General features: G+C 34.3%; 1 protein-coding gene across 5 annotated transcripts in view; it reads left to right on the top strand.

The window, feature by feature from the left end:
* The window catches only part of ZNF148 (zinc finger protein 148), a 167,998-nt gene that overhangs the window by 77,731 nt on the left and 63,603 nt on the right, over positions 1 to 26,664 (top strand). For 3 of the 5 annotated variants that reach the window (XM_049629451.1, XM_049629449.1, XM_049629452.1), the window contains 2 exons: positions 10,350 to 10,485; positions 18,645 to 18,993. In XM_049629451.1, coding sequence (XP_049485408.1) covers positions 18,661 to 18,993 — 333 coding nt within the window. In that variant the 5' untranslated portion in view covers positions 10,350 to 10,485; positions 18,645 to 18,660. Of the gene's footprint in view, positions 1 to 2,413; positions 2,496 to 10,349; positions 10,486 to 18,644; positions 18,994 to 26,664 lie in introns of all 5 variants that reach the window. The other 2 variants (XM_049629450.1, XM_049629448.1) reach the window with 1 other exon arrangement.

Here is a 26,664-nt window from a genome sequence, read left to right as displayed (position 1 = left end):
CGACGCGGGGCTCGAACTCACAGACCGCGAGATCGTGACCTGAGCCGAAGTCGGACGCTTAACCGACTGAGCCACCCAGGCGCCCCTACCCAGTCAACTTTCAAAAAGACTCATAATGTAATACTAAAATATATAATTAGAAGACATTTTTATTTCTTGTATGTAGACTTTGCTCTGCTTTTTCTGTTCAAATTTACACTGTTCTATAGCTTTAGAAATTCTAAAAGTTGAGGACACCTGGGTGGCTCCATTGGTTAAATGTCTGACTTCAGCTCAGGTCACGATCTCGCAGTTTGATAGTTCTAGCCCCATGTCAGGCTCTGTGCTGACAGCTCAGAGCCTGGAGCCTGCTTTGGATTCTGTCTCCCTCTCTCTCTCTCTGTCCCTCCCCTGCTTGCACTCTGTCTCCCTCTCAAAAATAAATAATAAACATTAAATTAAAAAATTCTAAAAGTTGAACACAGTGAAGACCATAGATAGCAGTGTAGTGCAAATACAGTTTTGCTTTACTTTACCTGTTTTTAATAATGTCCACCACAGTAGTATAGTTTTATGGCAAGTATGTATTCAAAAATTGTTTTACATAATTGAGAACGATGGCATATATGCTCTTCTGAGTGCTTGGAAACAAAGCTTTGCAGCAGGCAATTAAGAGCTTAGTAGAAAAAAATTTTAAATAGATTTCTTGATTGGTAATTATTTTAGCAACAAAGCTACTGACTGGCTGAGGAATAGAAAATGCTGCATTATCAGAAAGGCTGTAGTGTTTGTGATCCCTCGATAAAATTATATAAATATAATTTTGGATTAATATATTGGTTATTTCCTCGATTTAAAGTTTAATTGTTTTGCTTTTACGTTTATAGCTTTTATTGATTTGCAAGATATTTATTGAGCCCTGAAAATGTGTGTTAGGGCTGTTATATAAATGCTTTGTTATTTCTGAATAAAAAATTAAATTTGGCCTATTCTTTGTTTCTAATAAAGTTTCAGCTTTCAGTCTTCATTGTCTTTATTACCTCCCTTTCATATGCCAGCAAAAAATACCCCAGTTGCATAAAGGAAATTATGTGTCCAGTATTAATGCAGTACCAACATAGGATATTAACTTTCTGTGTTAGTCTCTGTTAAAAGGTTGATTATAGCATAACACTTAAAAAATATGTATGGACCATATTGGTATTATTAAATACCTTTGCCTTGAAAAAAAATTAAAAAAAATTTTTTTAATGTTTATTTAAAAAAAATTTTTTTTAACGTTTATTTATTTTTGAGACAGAGAGACAGAGCATGAACAGGGAGGAGCAGAGAGAGAGGGAGACAGAATCTGAAACAGGCTCCAGGCTCTGAGCTGTCAATACAGAGCCCTACGCGGGGCTCGAACTCACGGACTGTGAGATCGTGACCTGAGCCGAAGTCGGACGCTTAACCGACCAAGCCACCCAGGCGCCCTTAATGTTTATTTTTGACAGAGAGAGAGGGAGGGAGAGAGAGAGAGAGACACACACACACACACACACAGAGGGAGCATGAGTGGGGGGGGGGGGGCAGAGAGAGAGGGAGACACAGAATGTGAAGCAGGCTCCAGGCTCTGAACTGTCAGCAGAGTCCGACATGGGGCTCGAACTCACTAAACATGAGATTGTGACCTGAGGTGAAGATGGACGCTCAGCCAACTGAGTCACCCAGGCGCCCCTGAAAAAAATTTTTAAATGGTTTTTTGAGAGAGACAGCGTGTGCACGAGTGGGGGAGGGGCAGAGAAAGATGGGGGGTGGTGGTGAGGGAGAGAGAGAATCCCAAGCAGGTTCCTCAGTCAGTGCAGAGCCAGATGCAGGCTTAACTCATGAACTGTGAGATCATGACCTGAGCAGAAATCGAGAGTCAGATGCTTACCTGACTGAGCCGCCCAGATGCCCCACCTTGAAAATTTTAAATACTTAATGTTTTTTTTTCAAAGCTATATTAATGTAGCTAGACTTTTGAGCTGAGGGAAATGTTATTTTGGGGTTTCGTCAGGAAGTAGTACTCTTTGAATAATGGAGAGTATCAACATTAATGTGCTTTAATGAAGCACGTTTTGTGTTTACTTTTTTTATTTCAAAGTTGTTTAAGATAATTTTGGGTTATTGCTCTGATTTTAAAGAGATCTTAATCCTCAACTAGAAATTAAGCTTGAAAAAGTCCAATTAGGTTCTGGTCATTTCCTTGGAATATCATTTATCACTGATGGGTCATTAAGTATTAGTTGCTACTAATTCTATTTAATCCAACCATATCTATTAATCCAGTATCTGGCTTGGAAAGAATGTTGTTAGATTTAGCATATCTAGGTATAATTATTTTATCCGACTTTAAGAATATGTCTAATTCTGGTTCTTTTGGGGGATAACCTGTATTTTTGTACTTTTATAGGATAGAGGGGAGGAATCGGGAGCTTGGAAATTCAGCCAAGTGATCTGGTGGGATGGGCATTTGCCTGACATACTATATAGAGGTAATCTAACACTGTTTTACTCAGTCTTTATTTTTACCTGTGATAGATGCCCATGTGCTTGTATTATGAACAGCACTAATCACAACTATTGGATAGCACGCTGTATTTACTGGATGATCGTTTTTCCTTTTATACCCACTTACATATAAGCATGACATATATATATACACATATATATATATATATGTATATATATATATATGTGTATATATATATGTATAAAATATACACACACACACACACATATATATGGCATGGTATTTCTATATATAAATAACGAATGTCTATACATTGAAAAGAGTTAATGGTATTAGTTTTATAGGATGTAGATCATTATCTTTTCTCACTTAACTAGATTACTTGCATGTTTCTTTTTTAGGCCCAGTTCCCTTATTTTAGGAAGACAGATGATCCTCTCCTTTCTTGTTGGCTTATGTTGGTACATATGTTAGGCCTTTGCTTTATCCTTCAAACAAGTGAAAGAAAATTAAATATTTAACAGTTTTCAGGGTATTTACATATCTGTCAGTGGCACATATTCGCATGTCAGTTGTTAATGATTATAAAAATTCTGAAGATTCTCATAAATTTAGTTTTGAGAATTCTTTAAAAATGAGTATGTGACAATATTAGTGGCTGTATTTTAAGATTTCCTTTTTTTTCCAAGTTTTCTGGTAATTGTCAAGTTCAACATTTCTCACTCCTTCAACATTTCTCACTCCTTCAACATTTCCTTACCCAGGTTTATTATAAGATGAGACACACTTAGGCATTAGAGAATGTTATAAGGTTAAAAAAAAAAAGGTTTTCCTTGTTCCTTTTCACAGTTAATGTGTGTATTATGTCTGTAGTATGTGTGTATATGTATGTGTGTATTCTTTCAGACATTTTCTATATATATGCAGGTATTTATATGTATACCTGTACTTACATATTCTTTACACAATTGAGATCACACCATACATATTGTTTAGCAATATATCTTTTTTGTTGTTAATTTCTGCATTTTTGCATATCATTTCTTCTCTTTTCATTATGTGTAGTATTCCAGTATTTGGGTATACCATAATTTTATTAACTGCTTACTTATTAATGGCTGTTTAGGTTTTCAGGTGCTTTTGCTATAATAAATGGTAATATGGTAGATATTCTTGGACATGTCTTTGCATATATTTTAAAAAGTACATGCAGTATAAATCCCTAAGGGAAAAATTGTTGGGCCAGAGAGCATGTACATTTAATAATTAGGTGGATGAATTGCCTAAAAGGATTATTCCAATATCAGTAAGTCTAGGAAAATGGGAATCTCTAGCTCGACCACGCTAGCTAGTGTCAAACTTTTTAATAATTTGTTAGTATTTTGTTGTTTAGTATTGCTTTCCAAAATTTCATTATGAGTGAGCTTCAGCATTTTTCCATTATTGGCTGTATGTATATTTTCAGTGATCTCTTTGGTTCTGTGCTGAGTCCCTAGTCATTCATTAGGCAAAATATTTTCACTGAATTTTTCTTCTTCGATCTTCTGATTTTGATTTTACCTTATGGAAGTTTTCATTTTTTATGATTGAATTTAGTCGTTTCCTTTATGGCTGGGCATGGGGGGTTTCTGTATAAAGTTTAAAAGGTCTCCGTCGTTGACTGCAGGGCTCACTTTTTCCTCTGTGTTGTCACATCTCTGAAATGACATGAATTGCTGGTTTGTCATAATTTGACATTATTATTATTTTCTTTCTTAGTTAACACATAAAATAGTCATGTATCTTAAGATTGGTAGTTTTAGATTCAGTGAATTATGGTACTTGAAAAAGTTATACGGGTTTTCTGTTAATTTTTTTTATGGTTTACTTCGCTTAAAATCTTCATTTAATGTTGAATATATTTGGCTTATAAACAGTAGATGTAGAGATTTAGCTTTCTTTTTTTTCCGGCAGGCTAACTAGTTGTCCCCATTCCAATTATTGAATGATGCATTTCTTTTTTACATTTTGAAATGCCACATTTCTCATATACTGAATTTCCATGTTTTTGGAGAACATGTTTCTGAAATCATTTTTGTTCAGTTCATCTGCTTGTCTGTGTATTGATAGTATTAAGAGAATTCAGTAAAGGAACTGCTTATAAAAGTAATATACACAAATAATTTTTTATACAAATATAAGAGGCATTAGGACTAATCATGTAAGAAATGGTATACATTCATAATAACTAAAAAGATAAAATGTCTGGGAGCAGTCTGAAGAAAATTTTGAAACTCTACTGAGGGATAAGAAAGAAAATTTGAACCAATTCAAATTAAAAAATATTTTTAATGTTTATATTTGAAGGAGAAAGAGAGCGTGAGTGGGCGAGGAGCAGAGAGAGAGAGAGAGAGAGAGAGAGAGAGAGAGAGAGAGAAAGAGAAAGATCCAAAGCAGGCTCCAGGCTTTCAGCTGTCAGCATAGAGCCCAATGCAGGGCTCAAACCCACAAACTGTGAGATCATGACCTGAGTTGAAGTTGGAGCTTAACAGACCCTGGTGCCCCTGAATCAATTCAAATTTCTTTTCTTTTTTTCTTTTTTCTTTTCTTTTCTTTTCTTTTCTTTTCTTTTCTTTTCTTTTCTTCTTTTTTCTTTTTTCTTTTCTTTCTTTTTTTCTTTCTTTCTTTCATCTTTCTTTCTTTCTTTCTTTCTTTCTTTCTTTCTTTCTTTCGAAAGAGAACATGTGCACGTCCACACCAACAGGTGGTGGGGGAGGGGCAGAGAGAAAGGGGGACAGAAGATATGAAGTGGGTGGGCTCTGTGCTGACAGCAGGGAGTCTGATGCGGGGCTCAAACTCACTAAGTGTTCAGTGAGATCAGGACCTGAGCTGGAAGGCTCAATGGCGCCCCATCAATTCAAATTTTTGATAGAATGTTATGATATCACTCTAAAAATAAAATTGATTTTATTTATTGATTTAATATTTTATGATCTTGTTTAACTCGTTAATGGTGACTTTGCTGAACTCATTTATTAGTTCTCTTTCTAGTCTTAGTTTGTTGAGAGTTTTTATCATGAATAGGTGTTGAATTTTGTTGGGTGCTTTTTTTCTATTGAGGCTCCCATATGGGTTTTTCCTGTATTCTCTTAATATAGTGTATCATCTTACTTGATTTTCAGATGTTAAACTACCTTTGCATTCATGGGGTACATCCTACTTGGTCATGGCGTGTAGGCCTTTTTATATGTTGCTAGATTCAGTTTGCTAGTATTTTGTAAGAATTTTTTTTTTAATCTAATTTTATAGTTATAGGCATCACTGAGTAGTTTTCATGTAATTTTCTTTGACTTTGGTATCAACTTAACTGGCTTCACGGATTGAGTTTCAGAATGTACCGTTTTCCTGTTTTGTGAAGGAATTTGTGAAGGATTAGTATTTCTTCCTTAAATATTTGGTGGAATTCATCAGTGAAGCCATTTTGGCCTGTTCTTTTCTTTGTGGGAAATTTAATTAAAAAAATTTTTTTTTAAATGTATGTTTATTTTTGAGAGAAAGAGCGTGAACAAGGGAGGAGCAGATAAAGAGGGGGAGACAGAATCTGAAGCAGGCTCCAGGCTCTGAGCTGCCAGCACAGAGCACGACGCGGGGCTCGAACTCACCAACCGTGAGATTGTGACCTGAGCCGAAGTCAGATATTAACCGACTGAGCCACCCAGGCACTCCACTTTGTGGGAAATTTTGAAATACTAATTCAGTTTGTTTAATTGTTACATTCAGATTTTTCTATTTCCTCTTTAGTCAGTTTTGATAATATGTGTCATTTTAGGAATTTGTTCATGTTACAAAGTTGTATAATGTGTCGGCATAAATTTGCTTATAATATTCCTTCCTTTATAATTCTTAAAAATTTTTTTGAGGTATTATTTACATATAACCTTGTATTTCCGTCTTATAACTTAATTTTTGTGAGGTCAATATTACCATCCCCTCTTTCATTCCTGTTTTTGGTAATTGTGTTTTCTCTTTGTTCTTAGTCTGCCTAAAAGTTTGTCAGTTTTGTTGATCTTAAAGAATCAAGTTTTTTTCTGTTTTGAATTTCGTTAATTTCTGCTCTCTTTATTATTCCCTTTGCTTACTTTAGGGTTTAGTTAAATTTATAAATTTCCTTCTAAGTACTTTAGCTGCATCTCATAAATTTTGATGTTTTTGTTTTCATTCAGTTAAAAATATTCTCTAATTGTTCTTTTAATTTCTTTTTTGACTCCTAAATTATTTAGAAGTGTGAAGTTTAATTCCTGAACACATATGGATTTTCCAGTTTCTAATTTAGTGGATATTTAATTCTGTTATGATTGGAGAACGTATTTTGTATGAGTTCCGTCCTTTTAAATTTATGAGACTTGTTATGTAGCCTACTTTTTGGTCTGACCTGGAGAATGTTCCTTGTGTGCTTGAAAACAACATGTATTCTGTTGTTTATGGAGGTTTTTTGTATAAGCCAGTTAAGTCTAGTTTGTTGTTAGTATGAGTCAGGTTTTCTGTATCTTTGCTAATTTTCTGTCTAGTTATTCTATCAATTATATAGAATGGAGAATTGAAATCTCCAACTATTGTTGAATTTTCTGTTTTTTCAATAATGTTATTGCTTCATTATTTTGGGGCTCTTTTTAGGTGCATATACATTTATAATTGTTAACAATATCTTCCTGATTTATTGATATTTTATCATCATGAAATACTTTTCTTTGTCATCAGTAATATTTGTCTTAAGGCAAATACTAATATATTTATGTTATTAATAGAACTATCCACTTCTTTACAGTTACTGTTTCCATAGAATATCCTTTCCCACTCATCTTTTAGCTTTCAGTCTTGAATGTAAAGTGTGTCTCTTGTTGACAGAATATAGTTAAATCTTGCAGGCATTTTTGGTCCAATCTGACACCCTCTGGCCTTCGCATTGGGCTGTTTAGACCATTCACATTTAATTATGGACATGGCTGGGTTTACATTTGTCATTTTGCCACTTGTTTTATGTATGTCTCTTATTTTTGTTCTCTGTGCCTCCTTTAGTGCCTCTTTTTATGTCAAGTATTTTTTAGTGTATCATATAATTACTCCATTGATTTTTTTTTCTTTATTAAATATAAATATAAAGATATATTCTTTGTGGTTGCTTTAGGGTTTACATTATGCATTTTAACAGTCTGCTTAATATTAACTTTAACTCATTGTCAGTAAAATATGGAAACTTTGCTCCAGTATAGCTCCCATTTTTTTCCTTCCTCTATTGTGCCACTGTTATTGTATATATTTCACATTTATGTATGCTATAAAACCAGCAATATGATATTATAATCATTGCTTCATATATTCTTATGTCATTAAAAGATGCTGAGAGAAGAAATGAGAAAATATATTTATAGAGTCCTTTAGATTAACCTACATATTTTCCATTTTTGATGTCTTCTGTTTTTCCTCTGTATCTGAATCTTTTGTCTTTTCCTTTCAGCTTGATGGACTTCCTTTAAAATTTCTTGTTAGGCAGGTTTGCTAGTAAAAAATTCTCTCATCCTTTCTTTGTCTGAGACACTTTATTTTGCCTTCATTATTGGATAATTCTGCTGCCATCTTGGTTGACACCTTTTTTCTTTCAGCACTTTGAATATGTCATTCCACTGTTTTCTGACCTCTATTGTTTATGATTGAAAGGTGTTAATCATGTTGAATTCCCTGCACAGTGCTGAGTGATTTTTCTTGTTATGGTTGCATTATTTTTCACTTTGTGTTTGCTTTCAGCAGTTTCACTATGATGTGTCTAGGTGTGGGTCTTTTTGTATTCTACCTGAGATTCATTGAATTCCTAAGACCTATAGATTTTATTTCTTTTTACTAAAGTAAAATCTGGGAAGTTTTGTTAGATATTTTATTAAAAATGTTTCGCTCTGTTCTTTCCTCTCCAAAAGTGTTGATAAATTGGTCTCTGAGGTTCTGTTTAATCTTCTTCAACTTCTTTTCTCTCTGTTCTTCACATTGGATAATTTCAGTAGATGTCTTCAAGGTCATTAATTTTTTTCTGCCATCTTGAATCTGCTGTTGAGCACTTCTAGGAAATATTTGTTTTAATTACTGTACTCTTCGACTTCAGAGTTTCCTGTGTGGTTCTTTTACATAATTTCTGTACATTTATTGAGAATCTGTTATTTGTTGATTATTTTCATAATTAAAGAAGTTTAAAGCATGGAATCTTTTAACATATGTATAATAGATGTTTTGAAACATTTGTTTGCTTAAACCAACGTCTGGAGATACTCAGATACTGTAGTGTTTGTTAATATAAATGTCATGCTTTCCCTTTCTTTAGTAATCTTATAATTTATTGTTGAAAACTGGGCATTGTAGATAATATATTGAAGCAACTCCGTATTGTGACTCTCTCTTCCCCCTGCCTAGGTTATTGTTACTGTTGTCATTTCACTACCGTTTACATATTATACAATCCAATTGAAAGAAAATAAATTTTATTTTGGACAAAAGTTTATCTGGAAAAATAGACATGCATGAATATTAAGGAAATTTCTGAGATGGAAGGTTACTAAGGGATGAATAGCCCCATCAGAATTTAAACTTTTAATTTTATCTTTGAGAAAGTGTGTGAGCACAGGAGAAGGGGCAGAGGGAGAGAGAGAGAATCCTAGGCAGGCTTCATGCTCAGCACGGATGGTGCTCGAGCCCAAGGCCCTGGGATCATGACCCGAGCCGAAATGAAGAGTTGGATTCTTAACTGACTGAGCCACCCAGGTGCTCAGAATTTAAACTAAAATATGGATACAGGTGTGCCTGGATGGCTCATTTGTAAGAGCACGCGACTCTTGATCTTGGGATCATGAATTTGAGTCCCACGTTGGGTGTAGAGATTAGTTAATAAACAAGTAAACTTCTGAAAAAATACGGATACAGCATTGAAATATTTTTAAAAAGTAAATTAGTATTATATTTTTTGGAAGTTCAAAGATGGAAATACTACTTTGTTCTAAATGAGGAAGACCATTTTTCTTGCTTTTACACCACTGTAAAAATTGATATACAATCATATTATGTTTCATATATCACCTCGTCTCCTGTGGACTGTATATAAACTATTATTGATGGATAGGAATCTAATATTTTTAAAGACCTATGGTAGGGAATTCCATAAACTCTTCAGTCTTTACACTGCCCAGAAGTACTGTCAGGCAGATTTATTGTGTACAGCTTATGTTCTTCATTTTTATTTGTATTTTTTGGATATGGTACACCGTCTTCCTATGATTAATTATTCTCATCTTATTGTCACCTTTTTCTGTCAAAGATGACCTGGCTGATTATGTTTCTGTATCTAAATATTTTATAGCATTTTACAACTATAATTGTTTCTGTTGTGAATAAATATTTATTCTGTACATGACTAGTTCTGTTTTCTTATTTATCAAGCCTGGTATTGTATTTTCTTCCCTCTTCACTTAATAGACTTTACAAAGCAGTAAATAGTGCTATTAAGTGGTTTCTTAATCTTTGCTTAATCTTTTAAGTGGTTTCTTTGCGTTCTCTTTTCTAACTTTTTAGGTCTATAACCCTCTGAATTTCCTTCAACATCCCTTATCTCTGAAGTTGTAGATTCAGATTTAAGCGAATTGTTCTTTTTAAGGCCAAGGTTATTTTACAGTTACTATTTACCACTATTTTATTCTCCTGGTTTCAGACTTAAAAGCAAGTCATTGTTCTGGTCATTCAGGCATAGTTTTCGTATTTACAAAGAATGATCACTTCATTATTCATACCAGTTTCTCCAGATTGTATTTATACAGTATTTTTTCCCCCTTCCTAAGTAATTTTTTTTTTTTTTTTTTTGTAGGACTTGGATGGCATAAGTGATTAAGGTGGTGTGGAGGGTATTTGAAGCTTACGAAAGGTAGAAACTCAACCATGATATCTTTTTCAACTCTACAGCATTCCCTTCCTTGAAGTCTTCATTTTTATCTTAGTCTCAGGTAATGTCAACACTTGTGTTTTATAATCATGAATAAGTTAATTTTTTCAAACATGAAACCATTTTGGGTGATAGAATTTCATGTTAGTTTTTGTATTGTAGTTTATGTTTTGGTGTTTATATCTGGTAGAAACCTGGGATTTTAATTTTTTCTTGAGAAAACAGTGTTAAGAGAAAATTGATAAGTAATGATATCATTTTTGATTTTAAGTTTTGTTTAACACAAAAATATGTGTAGCTTATTATGTAATAGTAAATGAAATTTAGATGCGAAGATGTTTTCTCCTTTAACCCTTTTCTTAGAGTGTATTTTTTACCTGCCTATCATTAACACATATATATCCATGTTAAATTTTTCAGAATTTCCATGGAAACTCTGTGTTCATACATGGTAAAATGAGACCAATTGATGAAATTTAATGGTGTTTGGCATATAATTTTTGAAATGTGAAAAAACATCCCAGTTATTGTACATTTGTACATACATGCCTATACTAATATAAGGAAGCAGTCATGTAGATAATTCATTAATCATTTATGTTAGAGATATTAGTTAAAATATAGATGTGACCACTGTGACAGACTTTAAAGATAGAAATATATTTATTTTCTAATTATTTATTTTTGAGAGTGAGAGTGAGAGTGGGGGAGGGGCAGAGAAAAAGGGAGACACAGAATCCAAAGCAGGCTCCAGGCTCTGAGCTGTCAGCCCAGAGCCCAGTGCGGGGCTCGAACTCATGAAGCACGAGATCATGACCTAAGCCAAAGTTGGATGCTTAACTGACTAAGCCACCCCAGGCACTGCTCTATGAAAACAATCTTGAGATTTTGTAGAGGTTCCTGAGTCATCATGACCTGGGCGTCTTTGTCGTCCTTTGCTATTCTTAGTATGTGGCTTCTCTCTTGTTGTCCAAGATGGTTACTGTTATGCATGTCAATAGGAAGAAGAAAGGATATTTTTCTTCCCTTAAGAGGAGTTATGTATGTCATTTCTCCTTATATTCCAATGGCTATAACACTGTCACGTGACTACAGTCAGCTGTAAGGGAGGCTGGGAAATGAGTTTGTCTCACTTATTAGGCAAGAAGAAAAGAACAGATTCAGGGAGGGGGAGTTTATTGTCAGTAAGGGTTTGTGTCAGATTTACTTTCCATTTGTCTAGTTTGGATTAACATTAAAATACAATTTTTATTATCCAAGACATTAACTCTTGGCCTGGACATTCTGAGACAGTTCAAGTTCTGTGACTAGTTCTCAAATTTTTTGTGAATAAACACTGCTAGTCTTGATATCATAAAATGGAATAAGGTATTAAAAGTTAAAATTGACTTGAGATAATTCCTCATCTTGTTTCACTATCATTAGGTTGAAATGATTTATCTAATATTTTAGACTAACACAAGGCGGTGGAGGCCTTGGATAGGAGGATCTCTTTAGATATAAATAAAGCTAAATGATCTCTAGCTAGTTCCTTCTAATTCTAAAGAGTGTGTTATTCTAAATGTTTAGATAAGATCAGAAAAACTTTTTCTCAAAGATATTATATACTTCAGTTAGTTATTTTTAGATGAAAAATACTTCATCGTACATTGTATTTTATGATTTTTGTCCTGTTGTAAATACCGTGTTTTGAAACAAGTATCAAATATTATATATTCTATTATAGATGTTATTAAAGGGTTGGAAACTAGTTATCAGTTTTCCACCATGTTTTATGTCAACCTTTTAGCCTTGGTACCCTTTAGTTTTGATAAATTTATATACTTGTTATAGTATAGTCGGCTGGTTGACTTTAGTTTATGATGGAATAGTATAAGACATTATAGATGTTCTTGGCATTGAAGGTGAAAATGCATCCTTAGTTCTGTGCTTCACAAATAGTGTTTGTATTATTAAAGTGAGAGTATTTATCTAATGTTTAAAAAATGTTGGTTTTAATAGTTAATACTTTTTTTGTTCTGAAACGAGTTTTGGTTGCTATGTAGTACATACTAAAAATAACGTAGGTGTTTAATGTTCGTAGTGTAGAGGGAAGTTTGTTTTAACAAGTATTTTTGATATTCCTTTTCTTATACAAGCCTGTAGAAAACTCATAGTTTCCTAACAGAATAAGTATTTTTAACATTAATATTTGAATTGTTGATATTGGCATGAGGTGTGATGGATGAAACAAGTAGATCCAGCAGAAGGTAGGGTTCTGTTTTGCTTGGACTTTTTTTAAAACTTTTCTCTCCCCCTCTCCTTTTTAAGATAAATTATAGCTGTTTCTTAAACAGTATGAGTTGCTGAAAATTTTGTTTTAACATTCAAATATCACTATTTTTTTGTTACATTGTTTTAGAAGACTTTGGTGATGAGTATTTGGAATGCAGAATATGCTTAGATTCTGCTTTATTTGAGGGGGGTGCAGTATATAGAAATGCCCGTTAACTTTGACTTAAATATTTATAGATTATTTTTCTGTGGTTAGAAAATGGTCAAAGGTTTTTTTTGTTATATTGTATAAAATGATGGATTTTAGCCTATAATCTCTCTTATTTTGTGTCTTTTACCATTGCTGGCACTAGTCAGAAAGACCCATTTGTTCCTCTTAGAATGTTTTGAACTAAGTAGCAACTTAAAAATTGTCATGGGGCGTAGTTTATAAGCTCAGCTTTATAGATGCAAAATTGTAGTTGTACAAAGATATTTCTGAAGGGGTTTCTGAATGTAGAATATGCCTAGAAGAGAAGTAAACTTTGTTTTTAAATTAGAGGTGAAGCAGTTTTTGTTTAGATAAAACTATGCTTGTGAAGGATGAGAGAGAATAGGAAACTTCTTAAGAATGGCCAGTGGAAATTATTTAATTCCATATTGTTCATGGGTTTCTTTGTCTCTGGCTTTGTCTAACCATTTGATCTTGAAGCTGATTGAACTCAATGACCTCCTCTTCTCACTCACCTTAGAGGCCACACTATCACCACTGCTTGGGTTGCTACAGCAATCCAAGTTTCCTCAGTTGGCTTCTCCCAACTTCAGAGCCTTTCAAGTTGGGAGGTTAGTATGGTGTGGCAAAAAGCGCACTAAACCACCTAAGCCTGTTTTGAAATCCCAGTTTATCTCCAGCTGTGTGCCTTAGAGTAAACCCCAGTGTCTTTATCTGTTAGATGGGGATATACTGTTAGTGTCTTGAGTGTTCCTTAGTATAAATGTTAGGTGATTTAATATATGTAAATGTGCCCAGCACAGTGTCTTACATCTAGTAGATCCTAAACATATTAGTTGTCCTTCCTCTGCAAGTTATGATAATCTCTGAACTTTATCATATAGACCCAAACCTATTAATAAATTTGGAAAGATATTTTCCTTATTAATGCATAAAAAAACAGTAGGCATTTGCATACTTGATTAAAAATGAGTAGTAATGGCCAGCTTGTCCATATGTTATGCTTCTGTTAACTTTGTCTTGTGAAAGCAAGCCCAGACAGTCCCCTCAGCCTAGAAGTAATTATCGCAAATGCTTGTATTAAAAGTCCATGTGTTTAATTCCTTATTGAAAACCCTGACTCAAAGCTTATTTACTCTTATTTCATCTTATGAATCTATAAAGCTTTCTAATTGGTTGCACACAGTTGATTAGAAGCATTAAATTAGAAGGTGATGACAAGGAGAGTCAGCTGTCTCTTGTGGAAGATAGGAGAAAGTGATGGCTAATAATTTATGTTCTCTTTGACTAGAGCATTGCCATTAGGCTTCAATGACTAGGGGTTACCTAATTGGCCACAATTTGGATTACTTTTGTACAGCTGAACCAAACATTTTTCAATAGGAAAGAATGGCGAGGAGTGTGTGGGAGAGGGATAATTGAATGGAGCAGGAAACTGTATTGTGATCCCCTAAATATCCCTTTTGCTGTACACACTGTCAACTTTTTTGACAGAGAGATGGAGATGAGGGAAGAATAAAACTTGGAAAGGGGAAAAGAATACAGTTTGAAGTAATCTGCTAAAGGAAGATTTAGGAGAAATTGGCCTGAGGTGGGCTGGCTCCTTCCTTTTTTCCTCTCTTTTGCTCTGTTCTAGTTTTTAATGATCTGTTTTGGGTGGCCATTTCACCTTTAGCTGAATTAGCCCTAGAACATCATTGTCCATCTTGTTTTGGCTCTTAATAGCTCTGGTGTTTTATACCCTTTGTCAGCTGCCCACCATCCCTTACAAAATAATGTGTCATCACAAGGGACTCAGGGTGGCTGGTTGCTTATTGTTACTCTACCTAGCCCTTCTTTTTTTCCCCAGTTGGACAGAGGCTCTTGGGAACACAGAATAATTGTTTCTTTTTTTCTTCTAGAGCACTCTTTTATGTAAGCAACATGATTTAAAGGAAGCATCATTTCTTTCTTCCTCTTAGCTGTGTAATATTCCTAACAGCTGAATTTCCATTAATTGTGTAGATATTTGGGTCAAAAAGCAGTTGGCTTTTTGATGGTTTAGCGGGAAGAGACATTTATAACTATTCACGTTTTAACATGGATTGATTATATCAGTTTCCTTTCTTTATACTTGGCCGATCCTCCCTGGAAATACAGAAGTTAGAGAAGAGACCTTTTGAGCATGGGACCTTCTGTTGTATTTGGGTTGTTGAATGTGCAGTGAAGCACAAGAGAGCTTTGACTGAGACCATGCAGGAGTTAGAAGGGGGAAAGTTAAAGATGATAAGTGCATGTAAGAGAGCTTCAGGGACAGTAAAAAATGTACTTTCCTTATCATTTAAAAAAAATTTTTTTTTAACATTTATTTATTATTGAGAGACAGAGCATGAGCGTGGGAAGGGCAGAGAGAGGAGACACAGAATCTGAAGCAGGCTCCAGACTCTGAGCTGTCAGCACGGAGCCTGATGCGGGGCTCGAACTCTCAAACCACGAGATCATGACCTGAGCTGAAGTCAGTCGCTTAACTGACTGAGCCATCCAGGCGCACCCCCCCCTTTTTTTTTAAAGAGAGAGACAGCACGAGTAGGGGAGAGGGACAGAGAGAGAGAATCCCAAGTGGACTCCACACTGTCATCACAAAGCTTGGGATCCTGTCAGTACAGGACCGTGGGATCATGACCTGAGCTGAAACTAAGAGTCAGATGCTCAACCTCCTGAGCCACCCTGGGGCCCCTCCTTACCATTTTTCTTAGTGTAGTTTTGTCCTTTTTCTTGTACTATATGCAAGGTGAAATTAACTTTTTTGCTTGAGAGCCTTGTCTAATTTCCTGTCTGGCTTACTCTGCCCAGTTACTAGTTGAGATGTATGATACAAGCAGTGGCTCACTTTGTGTATCTTCTCCTTGATTTTTTTCACTTAATGTATTGTAGAGAACTTTTCACCCAGCACATATAGCAGCCTCATTCCTTTTAATGATGGTGTATATTCCATTGTAGGGTTGAATCATAATTTAAGAAATCTTATATCAGTGAATGCTTAGTTTCCAGTCTTTTTCCACTAAAGGGGTGCAGCAAACATCCTTGTACATGTATCTTTGGTTAATTTTGATGAATTACCTTATAGGATTGTGTATATTCCTAGCAGTGAGCTTGCCTGGGTCAAGGGTATATTGTAGCTGTAGCAACAATGATGACTTGCAATAAAGGTTAGTTTTGGGTATCAAAATTCCCTTTCAAGTTAGGGGCTTTCCACATTCTTTAAGAAAACAGTAAATAGACTAGAAGAATATAATGATTTGGTAAGAACCTCCAAAGAAATGGCCAGAATAGGCAAATTTTAGTTAGCCCTGTAAGGCTTAAGTTTCATTTAGTTGTAGGATAGTTTATTTTCTAAGAAATGTGCTAAATAGAATATTAGAAGAGAATAGTTATTTGGTGATTTATTTAAAATCGTCCTGTAGATTTCAAGCTTGCTATTTAAAGATTTTGAAAAGTAAAAATCAGATTCTTGGTACTTTGTTTTATGTATTCTAGACTGATAATATCTTGTACCAGGGAAGATAGGATTAGCAAGTATGAATTATGTTTTTGTGTTTTTTTTTACTTTGCTGTTTACAAGGTCTTTTTTTTTTGGAGCTGTTCATTTAAGTACAGGTTTCTCCCTAAGTGATAACCTTAGTAAGTGAAAGTGCATTTAAATTTCAGTAGTACATTTGAATTTAACTGATCATTTTACCTTTGAAAGCTATGATCAAGGTAGTAGCTAGTACCTACCTGATTGATTTGGGAAAGAGGTGACTAAACTGAGACAAATAGTTAAATGCATTTACTACTTTTGGACTTGTCCCTTTGCAGAGGGCGTGTATGTTATTTTTACACAGTCTGATAGTAGAAATCAGTTTTGGAAAACAAACTTTGCACCAGTGCTTTCATGTTTTTTGAGATGAAGTTTCTTTAGCTTTCATGATCATTATGTTGGTTCTTGGAGTAACACAGTGGAATTTGAATTTACAGCAACCAAAGTTAGAAGGGCAGATTTAATATTGCCTATCTTTTCTACAATAATGGAGGAAATAATATAATTATTTGATAGTGTCTAGGTCTCATGACCTGTTAAATTTAATCATGTGTTATTTAAGAATATATTAGTGGGGCACCTGCGTGGCTCAGTTGGTTAAGTATCTGACTTTCACTCAGGTCATGATCTCGTGGTTCGTGGGTTCAAGCCCTGCATCAGGCTTTGTGCTGACAGCTCGGAGCCTGGAGCCTGCTTCAGCTTCTATGTCTCCCTCTTTCTCTGCTCTTTTCCCACTGGTGCTTTGTCCCTGTCTCACTAAAATAAATAAATGTTAAAAAAAAAAAAAAAAGTATTAGTAAGGAAAGTATCACCTTTATTTCATTTTAACAAATTTAAAAGCATGTATAAAAAGTAAAATTTTATTATAGTAAGTTTTCAAATTAGAGATAAATGTAAATATGGAAAAAACTTCTGGTAATTTCAACACCAGTTAATGGTGTTAACATTTTACATAAACTTATGTATCTTTAAATACACACATACATTTCCTTTAATACTGGGATATTCCCCCACATTTTCAAATATTTTTCAAGAATAATTTTATTACTGTTTTGTAGTGTCAGCAGATTTTAACTTTTTATTGAAGTGTAGTAACTGACAAAAACATACATATTTTGCAGATGTACAACTTGAAATTTTACAAAGTGAGCATATCTGCCAACCAGCATTCAACTCAAGAAAAAAATATTGCTAGCTCCCATACACTCCCCGTTGCCTGCCTGTTGTTATCAGCAGCAACCCCCCCCCCCCCCCCCCAAGGGTAGCCATTATTCTGATTCTATTTTTGAGAAAAACTGTGAGATATAATTTACATATGATAAAATCCACCCATTTTAAGTGTTCACTTCAGGGATTTTTACTGAGTTGTATAGCTGTCACTGTAGTTTTAAGACATATGTATGAATATATTTTAATCAGTTTTGTTTGTTGAATAGTGTATTTCCATTTTTTTGCTAATGTAAATTACTGTAGTGATTTTTCACGTATGTATTTTGTTTCATTGGGATAGGTTCCTATAAGTATAATTACCAGTTCAAAGAATATGTGTGTTTTTATGGCTTTTGATAGAAAGTACCAAATTGCCTTTGAAAGTAATTGAGCTAATTTATTCTCCTACTGTTCATAATGAGTGTCTTTTTTTTTTTAAAACCTACCTCAACATTGGACGTATATTTTTTTAAAGAGTCACTACCAGTTTGGTGGATGAAATATGGTAGTTCTGTTTTAATTTTCATTTCTTTGATTACTACTGTAAGTGACTATTATTTTATATATTTAGTGACTGTTTTCTAAGTTTTCTTTATGATTTGCCTGATAGTGGTTTGTCAGTTTATTTCTTTATACACCTTTAAAATTTTTTTGACATTTTAATATATTAAAGAACATGACTCCTTTGTTACAGATACTTCCCCCCAATTTCCTTTATGTCATACTCCTTTTTCATAATGAAATAGATTACGATTTTTTGCCTTTATGTCAAAAATGAGAAGTTGCATTTTATTCCACCAGCCTTTGGAAACTTATCTTGATATTATTAAAATTGGAGACAATACGAATTACATGAATACAGTTTTTCTAATAAAGTGTGTACCTTTCATAATTGAAATTTAAAAAGGATCAAGTAGACATATAAAACTAATTTATTATGCTTTGTTGCCAAACTTGGTCTTTCTAGGCAGTTATACTTAAGCATGAACATTGACGACAAACTGGAAGGATTATTTCTTAAATGTGGCGGCATAGACGAAATGCAGTCTTCCAGGGCAATGGTTGTAATGGGTGGAGTGTCTGGCCAGTCTACCGTGTCTGGGGAACTGCAGGAGTCGGTACTTCAAGATCGGAGTATGCCTCACCAGGAGATCCTTGCTGCAGATGAAGTGTTACAAGAAAGCGAAATGAGACAACAGGATATGATATCACATGATGAACTCATGGTCCATGAGGAGACAGTGAAAAATGATGAAGAGCAGATGGAAACACATGAAAGACTTCCTCAAGGACTACAGTATGCACTTAATGTCCCTGTAAGTAATTCCTTTTTAAAATTAATGTAACTTATAGTTAGAAACATAATTAATTTTGTGTTAAGTAATGCTTCAAGTCATTGAAGAAATTTCAGAAAATGTTTAAAGTCTTAATAGTTAACTGGGCGTTATTAAATGGATACACTAAATGTTGACAGAAATCACATTTGAAAAAGGCAAAATCAGGTTTTTGTATTGTATACATTTAGTAACTTATCTTTTCCAGGATTACTGTGTATTAAATTTTAGGTGCTTAAATTTTAAAGATTTTGTTTCAACTTCTTGGTTTCCTTAAAGAGTAGAAAGATTGAATCTTGAGTATAACTAGAAAAAGATCATATACCTGAAGGTTTTTCCTTCGGGTTCTGTAACTTGGCAATTCCTGGTGTCTGTATTTTTTTCATTACCTTTTTCAAAAGCATATCGACCCTTTTAGTTTTTCCTGTTTATCCTAAATGTCATTGTTTCTCACCTAAAATATTCTTTTGTAGGCACTCATAATTTTTTTGCCTTCTTGTTTTTCTTTTTACCTGATGACTGACCAACAAAACCATAACCATAATGTAATCCTCTTCTATCCTTTCTGTGATATTAGACTTGGATTTCTTTCAGTATATCTAATACACTGTACTTTTTCTTTTGCTTCAGAACCTTCATGCATCCTGCTTGTAATATTCCCTTTAGCCATACCCCCTTCCTGTTTTTTAATCTAGTTAGTGGTTCATCATTATCAGCCTGCCTCTTCTGTTTAGTCCAGGTTGAGTCTCTGCAATAGGGACTCGTGGTTACTTGTTCAGTGTCTGTCTAATAGATTGTAGGCTCTATGAGAGCGTGAATTTTGTCTTATTTTCCATCGTATCCCAGGTATTGGCACATAGTGTAAATGAATGAATAATTGTTATAGTTGTATTCTAATACATGTGCCCACCAACTTTTCTAGCCCTTTGCAATAGCCTTACCTTTTTTTAGTCTGTTCATGTGATGGCTTACATTGACAGATTTTTGAATGCTGAACCACCCTTATATACCTCTAATATATCCCACTTGGTTGTTGTGTGTAATTCTTGTTATACATTGTTGGATTCAATTTGCTAATATGTTGTTGAGGATTTTTTGTATCTGTTTGTGAGTTATATTGGGCTAGTTTTTTTGTAATATCTTTGTTTCTGATTTTGATATTAGGGTAATCCTGGCCTTAAAGAATGAGCTAGGATTATTCCCTCTGCTTCTAACTTCTGAAAGAGATTGTAGAGAATTGGTATAATTTCTTTCATAAATGTAGGATAAAACTCAGTTGAGTACATAAAGCCTGGTACTTTTGGGAAGGTTGTTTGTTTGTTTGTTTTTAAAGGTTATTAATTACTCAGTTTCTTTAATAGATGTAGGACCTGTTCAGACTATTTATTTTCTCTTGTGTGAGTTTTTACAGATTGTGCCTTTCAAGGAATTAGTCTGTTTCATCTAGATTTTGAAATTTGTGGGCATAGAGTTGCTCACAGTATTCCTTTGTTATCCTTTTAATATCCATTATTGTTCAGCAGGTCTCTAGAGCTGTTTTTTCTTGCAAAACTGAATCTCATACCTATTGGACAATTCCTTGTTTTCTGCTAGACCCTAGTAGAGTCTTACCAAGTTTATTGATATTTTAGAAGAGTTAGTTTTTTATTTTCTCTGTTGATTTCTAGTTTTTAATTTCACTGATTTCTGCTCTAATTTTTATGATTTCTTCTGTTATTTTGGGTTTGATTTGGTCTTGTTTAGTTTTCTAAGTTGGAAGGTTAGATGATTGATTTTAGATCTTCTTTTCTAATATATGCATTCAGTGATAGGAGTTTCCCTCTAAGCACTGCTTTCACTGCATCCCACAAATTTTGATGAATTGTTTTATTTTTCTTTAGTTCAATATATCTTTTAATTTCTCCTCAGATACCTTCTTTGATCCACATATCATTTAGAAGTGTGTTGTTTAATCTCTAAGTATTTGGGTATTTTCCATCTTTTTCTGTTATTAATTTTCAGTTTAAGTCCTTTGTGGTCTGAGAGCATATATTGTATAATTTCTGTTCTTTTAAATTTGTGAAGGAGTGTTTTATGAAAGTGGTCTGTGAGTGCTCCATGTGAGCTTCATACTTTAATTACTTTAGTTACCCAGATCCACTGTGATTTTTTTTTTTTTCCTGTTACTTCTGTACATGTTGTGTATATACCTGTAACATTCTTTGATTGGCAGTCTACTGGCTTTTATTTCTCAGCTTAAAAGGTTTCTCTTTGTTTGCTTTTCATTTTGATAATTGACTTTTTTTTCTTGCAAGTTTTCAATACCTCGGCTATGGTAGGCAGTCAAATATATTTTGAGTGAAAAAAAAATTTTTTTTAATTGAGGAAAACTTTAAAGTGACTGCTCTCAGCTCCTAATTTTAATTTTTTTTTTTAACGTTTATTTATTTTTGAGACAGAGAGAGAGAGAGACAGAGTATGAACGGGGGAGGGGCAGAGAGAGAGGGAGACACAGAATTGGAAGCAGGCTCCAGGCTCTGGGCCATCAGCCCAGAGCCCGACGTGGGGCTCGAACTCACGGACCGGGAGATCGTGACCTGAGCTGAAGTCAGACGCTTAACCGACTGAGCCACCCAGGCGCCCCTCTCAGCTCCTAATTTTAAAGTTCAGAGTTTGGACAACTGCGTAGACTTGTATAAGCTACAGTCCAGACAGAATATTTCTGTCATCTTAGAGGGTTTCTTTGTGTTTCTTCCTAATCAGTCCTCTTGAGAACTTTATGCAAATGGCATCGTATATAACTCTTATGTCTGGCTTCTTTTGCTCAGCATAATGTTTTTGGTTTATCCATGTTGGTTGAGTGGATCAGTAAGTAGTTCATTTCTTTTTATTGTTGATTAATACTCTATTATTAATACTCTGTTGCCTTATTATCCTAAAGTTTGGTTATTCATTTCCCCTGTTATGGTTGTATTATCTCTACTTTTCAACCTTTATGGATAAAACTGCTATGAACATTTTTGTATGAATCTTTTTTTCATTTTTTGAGGGGGGGGTGTCTTTCTAGAAGTTAAGCTGTTTCTCTTGTGTTTTCATTTTGTTTGATCCAGTGTCTATATTTTTGCATCAGTATTACACTGTCTTGATTGTTGAATCTTGTGTAGTAAATCTTGAAATCAGGTAGTGTAGTCTCCCAGTTTTGTTATTCTTCTTGCAAGACTGTTTTGACCATTCTAGGTTGTTTGTATTTTCGTATAAAATGTAGAATCAACCTTTCAGTTTCTATAAAAAGAACCAGCTGGGTTTTTATTGGGATTATATTGATTCTATATGTTGACTTGATCAGCATCTAAACAGTAGTGGTTTCTAGTCCGTGAACATGGCATATCACTTTGTTTAGGTTTTCTTTAATTTATCTTAGCATTGTTATATAGTTTTAAGTGTAGAGTTATTGGAAATATTTACCCCTAAATATTTCATGTTTTGAATGCAATTGTAAATGGTATTTTTAAAAATTTCAGTGTTTAATTGTTTATGACCAGTATATAGAAATGTGGTTGATTTTGTTTTTTCTTTTTCAAAAAAATTTTTTAACGTTTATTTATTTTTCAAAGAGCCAGAGTGTGAGCGGGGGTGGGGCAGAGAGAGAGGGTGACACAGAATCTGAAGCAGGCTCCAGGCCTTGAGCTTTTAGCACAGAACCCGATGCAGGGCTCAAGCCCACAAACTGTGAGATCATAACCTGAGCCAAAGTCAGAGGCTTAACTGACTGAGCCACCCAGGCGCCCCAAATGCGGTTGATTCTTTTTACTTTGGCTGTGTATTTTGTGACTGTTACAGGTACGTAAAGGTTCAGAGTCAGAGTCAGACGTTAAACTGACTGAGCTACCCAGCCACCCCTGCTGAGATTATTTTTTCATATAAATGAATGTGTAACTTAAATGCTTTTTCTGCATTTATTAGGTGATAATGATTTTTTTTCTTACTATCTTCATATGATGAATTGCATTGATTGATTTTCAAGTATTAAACCAACCTTGTATTCCTAGGATAAGCTACACTTGGTCATGATGTGTCATCCTTTTTATACATTTCTGGATTCAGTTTACTAACCTTTTAAAGTAATTAAAAAAATTTTTTTAGCTTTTTATTCATTTTTGAGAGACAGAGTGACAGAGCACAATCTAGGGAGGGTCAGAGAGAGAGGGAGTCACAGATTCTGAAGCAGGCTCAGGCTCTGAGCTGTCAGTGCAGAGCCTGATGTGGGCCTCGAACTCACGAACCGCAAAATCATGACCTTAGCCAAAGTCGGATGCTTAACCAACTGAGCCACCCAGGTGGTTTTAAATTGTTTTTAAAACAATTTTTAAGTGTACATTTATGAGGAATATTAGTTTCCTTGCAATATCTTTGTTTTAGGTATACTGGCTTCATAAATGGGTTAGGAAGTATTTCCTCTTGTATTTTTTGAAAGAGTTTAAGATTTGTTCATTTCTACTCTATGTCTTTTTGAAAGGCTTTACCACTGAAGCTAATCTGGGACTGAGTTTTCTTTGTGAGAAGTTTTAAATTTCGTGTTCAAATTTTAGAACATATATAAGGCTTCTCCAGATTTAAATTTTTTTTCTTAAATCCGTTTTGATAAGTTGTATTTTTTAAGGAATTCGTCCATTTCTTGTTTTAATTGAACAAAATTTTTCATAATTTTTAAAATTCTTTTATTGTCTGATCTATAATTTTTTTCTTTCTCATTCCTGGTAGTGATAGTTTGTCCTTTTCTTGATTAGTCTGGGTAGAGATCTATTGGTCAATTTTATTGGTCTCTTGAGAGAATCAGGTTTTGGTTTCATAGATTGTTACCTTTGTGAATTTCAGCTTTAACTCATTTTTATTATTTCCTTATTTCCTTCCTTCTACTTACTTTGTTCTTAATTTGCTGTTTTCTTAGCTTTTTGTTTTTAAATTTTTTAATTTATTTTTGAGAGAAAGAGATAGTGTGTGAGTGGTGGAGGAGCAGAGAGAGAGAGGGAGACACAGAATCCAAAACAGGCTCCATGCTCTGAGCTGTCAACACAGAGCCTGACTCAGGGCTCGAACTCTCAAACTGTGAGATCATAACCTGAGCCAAAGTCGGATGCTTACCCGATGGAGCCACCCAGATGCCCCTTTTCTTAGCTTTTACAATGGGAGCCTAGATGACCGTTTTAGACCTTTCTTCATTTTTCACATAAGCATTTGAGCTATGAACTTCTCTTCCTTTGTGATTTCATTTTGATTCATGAATTAGAAGTGTTTTGCTTAACTTCTAATGTTTCGAAGTTTTCCAGGTATTTTTTTGTCATTGATCATTTAATTACCATGGTCAGAGAATGTGCAGTGGATAATTTCAATCCTTTTAAATTCATTGAGAGACTCTTTTAGCACTCAATATATGATTAGTCAGTGAATGGTCTATACTCACTTGAAAAGAATGTATTTTGGAAGTTATTGGGTGGGTTATTTTGTAAATGTCAGGTCAAGTTGGACTAGTTTTGATCTTTGACACTTAAAAAATTTTTTTTTTAATTTTAATTTAGTTCACATACAGTATTACATTAGTTTCGGTTGTACAATATAGTGATTAAACAATTCTGCATATCACCTAGTACTCATAATGACTCTTCTTAATCCCCATCATTTATTTAACCCATTCTTCTGCCCCTCCCTTCTGGTAACCATTTATAATTAAGAGTTTGTTTCTTGATTTGTGTGTGTCTCCGTCTTTAGTTCCCCTTTGTTTGTTTTGTTTCTTAAATTCCATATGAGTGAAAACATACGGTGTTTTTCTTTTTCTGACTGGCGTATTTCATTTAGCATAATACTTTCTAGCTCCATCCGTGATGTTACAAATGGCAACCTTTCATTCTTTTTTATGGCTGAATAATATTCTGCTGTATATGTATATACCACATCTTTCTTTATTCATCAATTGATGGACACTTTCCATATCTTGGTTATTGTAAATAATGCTGCTGTAAACATGGGGGGGGGGTGGCATGTATCCCTTTGAGTTAGTGTTTTTTAATTCTTTGGATAAATCTCCAGTAGTGTGATTGTTGGGTCATAGGTTAGTTCTATTTTTAACTTTTTGAGGAATCTCCATACTATTTTCCATGGTGGTTGCACTAGTTTGCATTCCCACCAAGAGTGCATGAGTGTTCCTTTTTCTCTACATCCTTGCCAATATCTGTTTCTTGTATTGTTGATTTTAGCCATTGTGACAATGTGTGTGAGGTAGTATCTCATTGTAGTTTTGATTTGCACTTCCTGATGATAAATGATGATGAACATCTTTTCCTGTGTCTGTTGGCCACCTGTTATGTCTTCTTTGGAGAAATGTCTGTTCATGTCTTCTGCATATTTTTAAATTGGATTATTTATTTTTGGGGTATTGAGCTTTTAAATTCTTTATATATTTTGGATTGGTCTTTGACACATATTCTTTACTGTTCTACTTGTCTTCCAATAGTTAATTTGAAAAAATTATATATTGCATTATTTGACATGTCTCTTTAGTTTTCTTTTGTCTTGGTTCTTCACTTTATTTGTTTTTGTTTATTTATTTATTTTGAGAGAGAGAGAGAGAGAATGAAGGCAGGTAGGGGCAGAGAGAGAGAGAGAGGGAGAGAGAGAATCCCAGGCAGGATCCACGCTCAGTGCAGAGACCAACATAGGGCTCATTCTCATGACCATGCGATCATGACCTGAGCCGAAGCCAAGAGCCAGACAGTCAACTGACTGAGCCACCCAGGCACCTCTCGTTTCTCACTTTAAAATTTTGTGATCATAATACTTGAAAATTACCATATATTTTGTAGAATGTTTCTCGGTTTGGATTTATCTGGTTTTTACTCTAATGGTACTTAAGGTACTAACTTTGGGAGGGATATTGCAAAAAGTGATGCTGTGTCTTCTCCCTCATTGCACTCTAACAGGAGGCACATGGTTTTTATTTGCCCCATTCTGATAGTTCACTTTGATAAGTTGATTAAGGTGATGTCTGGCAGGTTTTGTCACTGTAATGTTAATCTCATTTCTCATTACATCTTTTAATTTATTCATTTATTTATTTGTATCAGCATGGGCTTAGGAATTTTATTAACTGGGTTAAAATCTATTACTATGATTATTTTAATGCTTGGTTGAAGATTTGGCCAATTGGAGCCTCTTTAGGCTGACTTCTGTGTTCATTTTTTATATCCCATCAATCTTTTTAACACATCCTTGCTTTCTGCCCCAAGATGTTTTAGGCCTGTCTTGAATTTTTCCTGCCTCACCCCTGGAGTCAGCCATTTCTCTAAGGAACCCTAGTTCATTTTAGTGGAAAATGACATTTAAAAGGCAAGATCTGGGTGCCTAATGTGTTGCTCATTGTTCTTGGGGTTTGGCTGCTTCCAGGGCTCTCAGTGGACAGAGCTAGGGAATGTATGTATATACATAATTACATACATTTATATACCCACTTCCATCTATAACTGTCTCCTATATTTGCCTGTCAGTATTATAAAACTGAGTTCACACTAACCCTCTGATTATGGTCCATTACCGCAGAGTATATTTCAGTTTTCTCCCTTCTGTATTTTATTACTTTTATTTTATTTTATTTTATTTTATTTTATTTTATTTTATTTTATT

Source organism: Panthera uncia, chromosome C2 (assembly GCF_023721935.1).
Source record: "Panthera uncia isolate 11264 chromosome C2, Puncia_PCG_1.0, whole genome shotgun sequence".
In the NCBI taxonomy this organism is placed as follows: Eukaryota; Metazoa; Chordata; class Mammalia; order Carnivora; family Felidae; genus Panthera; species Panthera uncia.
This window is presented reverse-complemented; position numbering and strand designations above follow the sequence as displayed.